Here is a 14,315-nt window from a genome sequence, read left to right as displayed (position 1 = left end):
CTTACAGCTCTCAGAACAGCAATGTATGTGCAGAAACCTTAGGTGGTGAACGCAAAGCTAAGGATAGGAATGAACTTCACAGCCATATGGAAACAAACCCAAATGGAAGGAAAACATCTGGTAAGGTTTTCCCAAGTATTTAGCAGTACATAGCGACTCTCTTCTAATCTATATCCTACATCTATATCTAGATTCACAGAGCTCCATGCCAGGAGTCATTCTACATATTTTTCAGGAGAAATGGGAAGGAGTTAGAGTTATGTGATGAAGTTCAGTTAAAAACATAATTTTATGTTTCTTTTTTCAGTCGTTGGCTGTTCATTATGAAGCCATTTAAAGTGTTTTCTTATTTAGTAATTTATATACTGCAAATCATGGTCATGAAGACTTTGGATGATAGAAGGGTGTGGTCTGTATCCTTGAGTGACTTAACAAAAGCCAAATGTAGTGGGTGGGGGAGGTGCTTCAGGGAGTTTCTGATCCTATCTTTGCACCCATCAAACAGTCAATGTGTCACTCACATGAGCTCACTTTTTTTTTTTTTAAATAAGCTTTAAAAACAAAAGTTTTATTATTTATTTTGAGAAAGAGACTGTGTGAGCAAGATAGAGAGGGAGAGAGAGAGAATCCCAAGCAGGCTCTGTGCTGTCAATGCAACACCCAATGCAGGGCTCGATCTCACAAACTGTGAGATCATAACCCAAGCCAAAATCAAGAGTCAGATGTTTAACAGACTGAGCCACCCAGGCACTCCTTCTTCTTCTCCTTCTTCTTCTTCTCCTTCTCCTCCTCCTCTTCCTCCTCCCCCTCCCTCTCCTTCTTCTTCTTTTTTTTTTTTTTTAAGTAGGCTTCACACCCAGTGCAGACCCTAATGCTGGGCTTAAACTCATGACCCTGAGATCAAGATTCAGATGCTCAACTGACTGAGCCACCCAGTAGCCCCAGGAGGTTATTTCTTTAAAAGGCCAGGAAGGGTGCCTTCCTTAGCAGTGCTGTCTTGCTTTGAATGAAATGACTCAGTCAAAAGTCAAGAAGCATCTTATCAGTTTATCAGAAAAGATGGTCTCAAGCCCAACTCTGCACAAAATCCTGTAAGAGGCCCCCAAGACTAATTAGTCTTTCTAGTCTACCTTTTAACTGCAGAGTCCAGTGTGGTAGTTTTCAACCCTGGCCACACATTGGAAAAATCAAGGGCTTTAAAAACCCCCAATGCTTAGGTCTTGCCTCAGACCAATTAAATCAGAATCTCTGAGGATGAGTCCAAGCAGATATTTTAAAAGTTCTCCAAGTGACTCCAATGTCTCTTGTAACCAGCTTTCCTTCGTATCTTCCCAAACCATGGGTGCTTAAGAAATTATAAAGTTTCTGATTATGACGTGTGGAACGACAATTCTGAGTCAACAAAGGTCTAGAAGTATAAATAAGAACCAGTGCTGTCTCCCTTCCCAACAGTATAAAATATCACACTAGACAATTTTAACAGCATGCACTGGAAAGCAGTATGTCCCAAGACATACTGTAAACTGTAAACTGAGAACATCAGTAAATATTTTCAGGTACTAGAAGAGTCTTCTTTATGAAAATCCAGGTACATATACTGAAAATAGTTGATTTTTTTCTTTGTTGTCTTCTTAACAAGATCCTGTACATCCTCCCTTCTCTTCTCCCTATAACAACAGAATGTAAAATCCCTGTGGGAATGTTTTCACAGGGGCCGCCTGACTTTTAAAATCTACTCTTTACAAGTATTACTGCTCTTAAAAATTATAATATTGATGGAGATGTCTAAAATTTAATGAGTTATTATTATACACTATAAACTGTGCTAAGAAGTTTACAAATATTTCCTAATGTGATCATCATGGCCCAAAGGGGTAGGTGCTATTATTGTACTCATTTTAAAGATGAGGAAACTGAAGAAACTCAGAGAGGCACCTAACATGTCCAAAGTACTCAGTTGGTACTGGGAATACTAGAATTTAATCCTGTTCTATTTCCTCCAGAGCCTTTACTGCTATGCAAAGTGCCTCCAAGGGCAGGCACCTTTCCTACCAGAGTGTACCTGGGATGGAAAAACTAGGTCAAATGTTTCTCTTCAAACGGTGATACCACTTTGAGATATTAAAATAGTAAGCAGATTTCACCTTTCAAAGGTGCTACAGGGAAGACCACTTGCAGTCCCTAAGAGCTAGTACAGCACATAATCTCAGAATCTGGGCACTCGTTCCTACCTATTCTACTTTTATAAATCCTAAAATGGCCTTGCCACACTTGGGGGTAGTTATGTTATTGGAGTTTTCAATTAAAAACACAAAAAAATGGGGCATCTGGGTGGCTCCGTTGGTTAAGCTTCTGACTTCGGCTCAGGTCATGATTGCATGGCTCATGAGTTCAAGCCCCGTGTCAGGCTCTGTGCTGACAGCTCAGAGCTGCTTCAGAGTCTGTGTCTCCCTCTCTCTCTATCTCTCCCCTGCTCATTCTCTCTCTCTCTCTCCTTCAAAAACAAACATTAAATTTTTTTTAAAAAACACACAAAAACTATCAAAAAATATGAAACAAGGGCATGCAAACACATACCATGTTCTAATCTTTCATAGTCTGAATCCAGGAGAAATGTTTTAAAGCGATTAGACACATAGTGGAAAGCCAAGAACTTCAAGTAATAGAGATTGAATTCAAACTCAGTTGGATACTGGTTGTGAACCTGAAACACACAAGGCAAAGAAAAGAGTAAGACCCAAACTTAACAAAAACTGGATGCCACGCCACTGAATGATGTCCTGATATATGCAGGAGACCATGTGGTCACTCAATCAACTGAATCCCTACCGTAAGTGGAGGTGGGAAGGGAACCAGCCTTTCTGAGCAACTACTATGTGCCAGACACCATGCAAGGGGTTTTTAGAATCATAATTTCATTTACTCTCCATAACAACACTGTATGATAGGCATCATTCTTATCTGGTTTTATTGAGATATGACTGACATATAATGTGTAAATTAAAAAAATTTTTTTTAACATTTATTTATTATTGAGAGACAGAGAGAGACAGAGCATAAGCATGGGAGGGGCAGAGAGAGGGGAGACACAGAATCCAAGGCAGGCTCCAGGCTCTGAGCCTGACGCGGGGCTCGAACTCATAAACCGTGAGATCATGACCTGAGCTGAAGTTGGACGCCTAACCGACTGAGCCACCCAAGCGCCCCATAATGTTTAAATTTAAGGTATAAAATGTGATGATTTGATACACATATTTATTATGAAATGATTACCACAATACGATTAGTTAATACCTTTATCACCTCACAAAATTACCTTCTTCCTTGGTGAGAACATTTAAGATCTAGTCTCTTCGTAACTTTCAAGTATATAATACAGCATTGTTAACTATAGTCATCATGCTGTACGTTGGATTTCCAGAACTTATTTCTCTTATAACTGGAAGTTTGTACCCTTTGACTGGTATTTCCCCATTTTCCCCAAACCCCAGCCTCTGGCAACCACCATTCTACTGTTTCTATGAGTTTGGCTTTTTTAGATTCCACATATAAATGAGATTATACTGAATTAATTTTTCTCTGACTTATTTCACTTAGCATAATGTCCTCAAGGTCCAGCCATGTTGTTGCAAATGGCAAGATTTCCTTTTTTATTTTTTTCTCATGGCTGAATAATATTCCATTGTTTATATATATAACATTTTCTTTATCCATTCATCTGTAGATGGACACTTAGGCTATTTCCATATGTTGGCTATTCAGTGAATAATGCTTCAGTGAATACAGGATTAGAGCTATCTCTTTGAGATACTGATTTCACTCCCTTGGATAAATACCCAGAAGTGGGACTGCCAGATCATAAGGTCATTCTATTTTTAGTTTTCTGAGGAACCACTTTTTCACAGTGGTTGCACCAATCTACATTCCCACCAAGTATGCACAAGGGCTCCCTTTTCTCTACATCTTAATAGGTGTGAGGTGATATCTCATTGTGGTTTGGATTTGCATTTTCCTGATATTAGTGATGCTGACCACCTTTTCATATACCTAATGGCCACTTGCATGTCTTCTTTGGAAAAATATCTATTTAGATCTTCTGAAGATAAGCATTATCATTCCCACCACCTCTTCCCCCATTTAGAAACAAAGAAGCTGAGGATGAGTAAGATTAAGTAACTTCCCAAGGTCACTAGACAGTAACCAGTGAGACCAAATTTGAATCCGGCTTGTTAGATTCCAATAGTCTGTGCCTTATTCACTGCTTTATACTGTGCTAATACTTGATAGACATAAATTATCACAAGTCATAATTTTTCCTTCAAGTGTTTGTGGTGTAATAGTGGGTAATAAAACAAGCAATTTGGCAGTGAAAGGAATGAGAGAGGAGGTGGTGGTTTAGGGGACAGCAAGAGATCTTTTCTGGACAAAAGAAATACGACGTGCCTGTCTGAGGACAATGCAAGAGAAGCCAGTAGAGAGAGAACAAGTTGTGGCAAAAGAGCTGGAAACTAAGAGAGTAAGGCTCCAGGAAAGCAAGAATGAATGAGACTAGAGGCCCAGATATAGGGAAGAGCTTTGGAAATGAGGACGGACAGATGAGTAGAAGAAAGATACGTTCAAGTGCCAAGGGAAGGGGGAAGGGCTTATGCCATTTAACCTGATTGGTCATCATGAAATTAGACTGTGAGGTCCTTGGACATAGGAATAAGGATGAAAGCATGATATGGGAGGGAGGGAGCAAGGCAGAACTTGGAACCGTCACTGAGCTATAGTGTACTTTAGACAAGCTGCATGCAGACTCTGTGGAGCCATCTTATGGTGGCAGAAGGTAGGCTGATGACCTCGTGATACTCCAATCAACCTAGCAGTTTCACCTCTCTATGACTCAATCTCTCATGGCCCGTTAGAGAATTTTGTTTGGTTGAGAGAAGTTCCAATCATAATTATACTTGCTTAAAAGCTGTTTCAAATGAACACTTTAGGCAGGCTGTCTAGAAGCCAGCTTTTCTCTCCATGTTTAATTTGGCAATGTAGACCCACACTTGGTCAGCCAAAGTGAGCAGGCATGTATGTTGATATGACAGACTAAAAGATCAGTGAGAATCTATTTTTTTTTAATGTTTTTATTTATTTTTGAGACACAGAGAGACAGAGCATGAGCAGGGGAGCGGCAGAGAGAGAGGGAGACACAGAATCCAAAGCAGGCTCCAAGCTCTGAGCTGTCAGCACAGAGCCCGATGCAGGGCTTGAACTCATGGAGTGTGAGATCATGACCTGAGCTGAAGTCGGACGCTTAACCAACTGAGCCACCCAGGCGCCCCTGAGAATCTATTTTTTTAAAAATTTTTATGTTTATTTATTTTTGAGAGAGAGAGAGAGAGAGACAGAGCGAGAGCAAGGAGGGGGAGGGGCAGAGAGAAAGGGAGACACAGAATCCGAAGCAGGCTCCAGGCTCTGAGCTGTCAGCACAGGGCCCAAGGCGGGGTTTGAGCCCACAAACTGTGAGATCATGACCCAAGCCAAAGTCAGACGCTTAACTGGCTGAGCTACCCAGGTGGCTACCACAGATCAGTGAAAATTTAAAGTCACGATCTGGATATCACTGATTTATTAAAGTTTATCATTTGGTTAGAAACCTAGTTTTCTGTGATTAAAGGTGTTTTTTCCCCTTAACATTTTCTTATTGGTTTTTTAAGTGAACTAAAAATTTACCTCATAATATGAAGTAAAATGGATTTTAAGAAAATGTTTTAAAAGGGAGTGTGACTCACACAATGGGCTTATATACTGTGGAGTTGCTTCCCTTATCTGAGCCACCTCCTGTTGCATCAGGTCTCCATAAGACAGGAGAGCTTTCCATGGAACATGGCTCTGAATAGCTAGGTAGTGTGCCCTATTCTAAGGTTTTAGAACTGCAAGCTCTTTAGACTGAGCTTCTGGTTCAGAACCAATAGCACCACCCCAATAGCCATTGTGCACATGACAGAGAGGGGGTGACTCAGGTTGTGGATGGTAGGACAGAAGCAGGGGACAAGCCCAAGATAGAACTTGGTTCCCTTCCATTTGAGTCTCAGGGAGGAGAAATATTCAATGTGCTCAGGGAGAGTGAGCTCCAAGAACAACTTTGCCCCAACAGACATTGGAATACACTTTGTTACTCACAGGGGAAGAAGAGTTCAGGGCTATTTCTACAGACCCAGTCCATAATAGATTCTAAAAACTTTAAAAAATCTTTTTATTAAACAAAGCGCCAAATAACAAAACATTTCTCTTAATAACTATTTTCCATAGAAACCACTTGCCTCATACATGTCTGTATCTTTCCTTGATTATTCTGATACTTAATATGCTTAAGTATGTAATTTTGAAGACCCACTTATGAGGTAAAGTAGGATGGAAATGATAATGAATATGACCTTACGTTGAACTTACAGGCATTTCAGGGAGATAATATGCTAGGACTAGAAGCAAAACTCTACAAGTGGAAAAATACTTTCACAGCCCACTGTACTGAGTGACTGGCCTCACCACAAATCCCAGACCCTACAATTATGTTAGAAAGGTTAGACACTTCTCAAGGACCCTGGCACTCACCCTGCTTGAACTGGAATTGGTGCTTAGATAGCATCATCGTGAGGGTGCTTGGGCCACTATGCTTGTGCCTGTATGTGCCACAAGGGCACCTGCAGTTGCTAACTGCTTGGGGTTGAAAAACAATCTGCCCCCAAACTGAGGTTAATTATCAGGTTTACTGGAAGTAGAAAAGAAGAGGTAGAACAACTTTTTTTCTTTCTCTTTTTCTTTTCCTCTTTAGCAACAGTTTAAGAAATAAGCATGTGAGGATTTCTTCAATGGAAAAAAAGATTCAGATTGACCTGAATGCTGGATTGATTAATACTTAGATAACCACATCTGGAATCTGACATTAAGAAACACAGGAAAAATGTCTATTTAGATCCTCTGTCCATGTTTTGTTTTGTTTTGTTTTTTAATCATTGAGTTATAGGAGTTCTTTATATATTGTGGATATTAACCCCTTATCAGATATATAATTTGCAAATATCATCTCCCATTCAGTAGTCTGTCGTTTCATTTTGATGGTTTGCTTCATTGTGTGGAAGCTTTTTGGTTCAGTGTAGTCCCATGTGTTTATTTTTGCTTTTGCTTCCCTTGCCTTTGGAGTCAGATCCATAAATACATCGCTAAGACTGATGTCAAGGAGTGTACTGCCCATGTTTTCTTCTAGGAATTTTATAGTTTCAGTCCTTACATTCAAGTCTTTAATCCATTTTGAGGTAATTTTTGTGTATGGTGTAAGACAGTGGTCTGGTGTCATTCTTTTGCATGTAGTTGTCCAGTTTTTCCATTTGTTGAAAACTGTCCTCTCTCCACTTTATGTTCTTGGCTGCTTTGTTGTAAATCAATTGTCCATATATGTGTGGGTTTATTTCTGGGCTCTCAATTCTCTCTTCTAAAATGTCTTTTTACCATAATAAGAAATGAAGACTTGATTATATTCACATGGCAAAATCTGGTGCTTAGATTTCCAGTAAAAAAGAAAAATTATACTTTCTCTATTTAGTCCTATCTTCCAGAGACTCAGTTTGCCCAGTTCACTGGCTTTTTTTCCCCTCCTTGTCAATGTGACATCTAGACTCTTCCACTGTAAAATTCTACAGTGGTCTCCAAAAAGCACAATCCATGTGCTTCCTTCTCTCTGTTAAGTATTGTTTTAGTAGAAGAAATAGGGTTAGGCCAAAGAGATCTCATCTAAGGACTTAAAATATGGGGAATAAGTGAGAGATTAGAGGTTTGTTAGCCAGGAGACTTTTTTTTAACAGCTTTAATGAGGTATAATTGATGTACAATAAGCTGCACATATTTAAAGTGTACAATTTGATAAGTTTTGACATATCTATACACCCTGAAATCATCAGCACAATTAAGATAATGAATATATCATTCGTAACTCCTAAAAGCTGCTTTGGGCTCCCTTTGCCTCTTCCTGGACACTTTCTTCAAGCAAACATTGATTTGCTTTTTGTCATTATAGATTAATTTACATTTACTAGAGCTTTATATAAATGGAATCATAAGTATGAACTCTTTTTTTGTCTGCCTTCTTTCACTAAGCATAATTCTTTGAGATGCAGACATGTTGGGTTATCAGTAGTTAATTTCTTTCTACAGTTAGATAGTATTCCATTGTATGGATATACCACCATTTGTTCATTCATAGCTGTGGATGGGCATTAAGTTGCTTCTGGATTTCTGGTTGTTATCTATAAAGCTGCTATGAATAGTTATGTATAAGCCTTTGGATGGGCAAAAACTCTCATTCTCTTGCATAACTGCCTAGGGATGGAATGCCGAATCACATGGTAGGTACAGGTATGTTTAACTTTTTAAAAAACGGCCAAACTATTTTCCCAAATGGTGGTACAATTCTGTATTCCCTCCAGCAGTGTTAGAGAGTTCTGGTTCCTTCACATCTTCATCTACGCTTGAGGTAGTCAGTTTAAAATTTTTTATCCATTAAAATAGGTATGTAGTGGTATTTCGCTGTGATTTTAATTTGCATTTCCTAATGACAAATGATGTCAAGTATATTCTCATGTGCTTATCTGCCATCTGTACCTCTTGGTAAAGTCATTACAAATATTTTGCCCACAAAAAAATAGGTTGGTTGTTTTCTTATTACTGAGTTTGAAGAATTTTTGAATTATTCTGGACATAAGTCCTTTAAACAGATACATAATGTGCAAATATTTTCTTTCTCTCCGATTTGTCTTTTCATTTTATTAACAGTAATTTTTGAAGAACAAAATTTTAAATTTTAACTAGGTCTAACCTTTCAATTTGTTCTTTTATAAATCATGCTTTTGGTGTTGAATGTTAAGATACCTTGCCTAACCCAAGGTCACAAAAATTCTTCCTATATTTTCTTTTAGAAATTGTATAATATTAGGTCTTACATTTAGGTCTATGACCCCTTTTGAATTAATTTTTATACTGTTACTAGGTTTGGATCAAAGTTAATTTTTTTTTTTTTTTTTTTTTGCATATGGGAATCCAATTGTCTGGCACTGTTGGCTGAAAAAACTATCCTTTCTCTACCGATTGCTTTGCACCTTCATTGAAAATCAGTTGTCTGCATATCATGTATGTGTGGGACTATTTCTAGACTCTCTTCCTTTCCATTGACCTATCTATCTTTACATCAATTATCACACAGTCTTGATTACAGTAGCTTTATAATAAAATCAGATAGTTCAAGTCTTCCAATTTTGTTCTTTTTCAAATTTGTTTTGGCTATTCTAGATTCTTTGCATTTCCATATGGATTTTAGAATGAGCTTGCCAATTTCTACAAAATAGCCTTCTGGGAGTTTGATTGTGATTGCACTGAATCTTTAGATCAATTTGTGGAGACTGACATTTCAACAATATTGAGTCTTCTGAGCAAGAGGTATCTCTTGCTTTGGTTAGGCCTTTAATTTCTCTCAGTAAGGTTTTGTAGTTTTCAGTGTCTAGGTCTTTAACATATTTTGTTAGATTTCTTTTACGTTCTTTGATACTATTGTAAAGGTAATAATTTTTACATTTCAATTTTCCAATGATTCATTGTTATCTGTGGAAATACTAGTGAGTTTTGTATATTGATCATGTGTTCTGTAGCCTTGCCAGATTCACTTATTCTACTAGCTTTTTCTTTTTTTTTTTGTAGATTCCATAGACAACTGTTGTTTGTGAAAAAAGATAATTTCACTTTTCTAATGTGGATGTCTTTATTATTATTATTATTATTATTATTATTATTATTATTATTTTCTTGCCTTATTGCATGGCTAGGATCTTTATTTAGTACAATGTTGAATAGAAGTGGTAAAGCAGACATCCACATCTTATTACTGATCTTAGGGGAAAATCATTTAGTCTTTCACTAGTAAATATGATGTTAGCTGTAGGTTTCAAAAAAAATACTATTTATAGTTTGAGAAAGTTCTCTTCTATTCCTAGTTTCCTGAACATTTTTACAGAAATGGGTTATATTTTGTCAAATGGTTGTTTGAGTGTATTGGTTTTGACCATATGGTTTTTCTATTTTAGTTTCTTAATATGGTGAATTATAGTGATTGATTTCAAATGTGAAACCAACTGTGCATTCCTGGGGTAAGTGCCACCTGGCCATGGTATATTATCTTTTATTTATTAAAAAATTTTTTTATGTTTTATTTTTTTATATTTGAGAAAGAGAGACAGAGACAGAGAACGAGCAGGGGAGAGTCAGAGAGATGGAGACAGAATCTGAAGCAGGCTCCAGGCTCCAAGCTGTCAGCACAGAGCCTGATGTGAGGCTGGAAACTTGCAGTGAGATCGTGACCTAAGCTGAAGTCGGACACTTAACCAACTGAGCCACCCAGGTGCCCCTATTATCTTTAAATATTTTGTTGGATTAGATGTGCTAAAATTTTGTTTAGAAAATTTGCATGTGTGATCATCAAGTGTGTGATCACCACAGATACTGGTCTATAGTTGGCTTTTGTTGGCTTTCTTTTGTTGACTTTGTCAGGCCAGGGTAATGCTGATCTCATAGACTGAGTTGAGAAGTATTACCTTTGTTTCAATTTTCTGGAAGAATTTTTGTAGAATTTCTATTACTTCTTCCTTAAATACTTGGTAGAATTGACCAGGGAATCCACCTGGGTCTGAAGTTTGCAGTGTGGAAAGATTTTTAACTACAATTTCAATTTTCTTAACAGACATAGACTTCTTCAAATTATGTATTCCTCCTTGAGTGAGTGTGGGAGTTTGTTTCTTTCAAGGAATCTGTCCATTTAATCTAAACTGTTTATTTTATTGGTGTAAAAATGTTCATAATATTCCTTTACCGTGCTTTTCATATCTGTAGACTCTGTAGTGATGTCATCTTTCTCATTTCTTTTAAAAAAATTTTTTTTAACATTTATTTATTTTTTAGAGAGTGAGGGCATGAGTGGGGGGAGGAGCAGGGGCGGGGTACACAGAATCCAAAGCAGGCTCCAGGCTCTGAGCTGTCAGCACAGAGCCCAACACAGGGCTTGAACTCATGGACTGCGGGATCATGACCTGAGCCAAAGTTGGACGCTCAACCAACTGAGCCACCGAGGTGCCCCTCTCATTTCTAATATTGATATTTTGTGTCTTTCTTTGATCAGTCTCACTAGAAGTTTATCAATTCTATTGATCTTTTCAAAGAACAGCATTTGGATTCAGTATTTTATTCTTTCCTGTTGGCCACAAGATTTTTGGAGCCTAAAGGCAAATCTGCTTCAAATGAATTTAGCCTTATTATAATATGCAGAATTGGAAATGATAGGCATCTCAGTCTATAAATTAATTCTATATGAGCATTTCCCCAAATATGCTGATGAGTAGAGTTTAGGCCTTTGTCAGGCATCATCTGGATTCTGTTGTCCAAAATAATTTTGTATTTATCTTGATGAAAGACAAAAATATACAGATTTAAAAGACAAAGCTATGTGAGGTATTTTAGTTTTGTTTTCCATTATGGAGTGAAACTTGCCAATTTCACTTATTTATAAGAAGAGAATCTGAAATGGAATTTGGAGAAACATGAATTTATAGGGTCTTATATTTTGCCCATGTGCCATTAAGTACTTTATAAAATTTAAAGGCCCATAAAATAAGCTATGACTCAAATCCCAGGAAAGATCAACATTTTGGGAATAAAATATAGTAGGTCAACACTGGATTTTACTTTCAAGATTTAGAAATGTTAAGCTACAAGAGACCCTATATAGGATGGTGTCAACATTGGAAAAACTGTGGGTATGGTAGATACACCCTAGAAAAACAAGCAACTAATGTTAGTTTTTGTTATTTCAAGATTAAGATTTAACAAACATTAACTGTGCAGTTTCTACTGTACAAATGATTTTACGTAAGCTTTATAATCCTTCTGGGGTGCCTGGGTGGCTCAGTCAGTTAAACGTCTGACCGGCTCAGGTCATGATCTCACAGTTTGTGGGTTCGAGTCCTGTATTGGGCTCTGTGTTAACAACTCAGAGACTGGAGCCTGCTTCAGATTCTTTGTCTCCCTCTCTCTCTGCCCCTCCCCCACTTATGCTCTGTCTCTCTCTGTCTCTCTCTCTCAAAAATAAATAAACATTAAAAAAAATGATTTGTAATCCATCTGATAGCTATGTCTATCCATGTATCTATCTAGAAACCAAAGCACAGACAGGTTGAAAAATTTGTTAAAGATCAAAAATTAGTAAGACTGATACGTAAACTCAGTTTATGGGCTCAAAATATTAACAACTTTAATACAAAATTGGCTTGTTATAAAACAGCTTGGATTGTGTCAGTTTCTGCCAGTTTTCAGATGAATGAGGAGTAGGCAGACACCAGAAACTTTGAATATGCCATTAATCCACTAACTGCAGTCATTTTGTCAATATTAATGGATAAATTTTATAGTCCTGAAACTGTTTGAGGGCAGCCTAGCTCCTTACACATGTGCTCACAAGGAAAGTTCATATCTTCAAAAGGCAAATAGTATTTTTCTTTGGAACAGGACTTGGCATAGTGCTGGCATATGGTAACTGTGAGGACAACCATCTCTTACAGCCAGACCAGAGTGAGTCAATTTACGATTTGAATAAACTTCAAAAGCAAAGTTATAACTAGTATTTGTTTTTCTCAAACAACAGGTCCTCAAACAATAAGTTCTAAGTTCTCAAAGATTTACTCTAATGTTGAAGTAGAGAAGATGCTTTCCTATACTCCATGTTTTCGTTTATATCATACAGGTTTGTTCCTTTGGTATTGTATTTTAAAAATAAATTTTAGGTAAAAATTTCATTTTTATATTTTGGATGTATTTCTTTTTGAATTTGGTTCAACTATTTTAAGAAAAGGAAGCATCCTGTAATGATATCATTTGAACTAAGCCAATTTCTTTTAGAAGCAACAAAAAATTTGCCAGATGTTGCTATTATGAAACAGTGATCTAGCATTTTAATTCATCTGACACCTGGATATACTGGCATAAACAATGGCTTTTTATATGATGAGGCAGTTCTAATTTAAGATCAGTACTTCATCTGTTTTCTTTGTAACTCTATTAGTACTAATGGACAAGTCTAGGCAAATTTCCATAGACTGCCTTTTGGCATTCAGCATGTTAGAAATGGTTAATAAGCAGTGAACACATTCCACCTGGGAGTTTCGCTTGCTGCTGCACAATTTTGCACTTTTTTTTTCTTTTAAATGTTGTTGGGCCTGGCTCTGTTTTGTGTCCCCGAGAGACTGAGGACAGCAGTAATTCGAATTGTCTGGCAAAAGCCAGAGTCATGTAAAGCATTAGTGTTCACTTGAAAGGTATTCAAAGAAGGCGTTTTCTAATGCCTAAAACTAGTATGTAGGAGATGATGAAACACTACCTTATAATTAAGTCAGCAAGAGTCAGAGCACTATTTGTTAACTATAGTCTTCTTAGTCTTCTGTTTTTGAATGAATAAACAATCCCTTTTCAGCACAAAGTAATTTGCTTCACCAAAGCTGATACCTATCATAGTCAAGCATCCTTTAAATACTGCAATTAAGGTCATATGCTCGCTTTGCCATGACTTGCCTGCACTCAGGATATTATGTGTGAGGGTACTAAGGCAAATGAGAGTTCAGGAAAATTTTTAAAAATTCATATTTTAATTAAAAACATCTTAACGTGATACAACCAGATTTGAATGAATACTAAAGGGGTCTTTAGACCCTGAACAATATTATTTTCTACAGTTTGTGAAGCATTCACCTACAAATAAGTGAACTTTCATCAAAGTTCAATTTATATAGAACATTTGAATTTTGACTCATTATTTAAAATACACCTCAAGTTGTTTTATATAACTTAACATTACATAGTTTTAGCATCTGTTATAATGTATTCTGAAGACAACAGGAATATAATTCCTACTTCATTTTAGTTTATGTTAAGTTACTTTGTTTACATCACTTAAGAGGTACTCACAAAATACAGGTTACTTTCAAACATTCTAGACTATTCACACTCCTACACACCACCAACAATAAAATATAAGCATTACATTTCAAGTAATTATTACTATACTTGGGATACAATAATGTTTTCATTTTCAAGGACAGTATGTCTTCCATGAGAACCTCTCATTTCTTACTGATTGTGAGTGGATTCTTTAGCTGACTCTAATGTTTAGGTATGCAGAGTTCTGCAAGTTGAACATGGATATTTAACATATGTAATAGTGCATTTAACTTAAGCAAATACAGCCATAC

At 36.9% G+C, this 14,315-nt stretch overlaps 1 protein-coding gene across 2 annotated transcripts in view; it reads right to left on the bottom strand.

Annotated features, from left to right (window-relative positions):
* Positions 1-14,315, bottom strand: part of SBF2 (SET binding factor 2) — a 479,646-nt gene that overhangs the window by 11,557 nt on the left and 453,774 nt on the right. For both annotated transcript variants that reach the window (XM_027073170.2, XM_027073171.2), the window contains one exon: positions 2,578-2,704. In XM_027073170.2, the coding sequence (XP_026928971.1) occupies positions 2,578-2,704 (127 nt within the window). The remainder of the gene's footprint in view (positions 1-2,577; positions 2,705-14,315) is intronic.

The sequence above is a fragment of the Acinonyx jubatus genome, chromosome D1 (assembly GCF_027475565.1).
Source record: "Acinonyx jubatus isolate Ajub_Pintada_27869175 chromosome D1, VMU_Ajub_asm_v1.0, whole genome shotgun sequence".
Lineage (NCBI taxonomy): Eukaryota > Metazoa > Chordata > Mammalia > Carnivora > Felidae > Acinonyx > Acinonyx jubatus.
The sequence above is the reverse complement of the archived record's forward strand: the minus strand, read 5'-3'. Positions and strand labels throughout refer to the sequence as shown.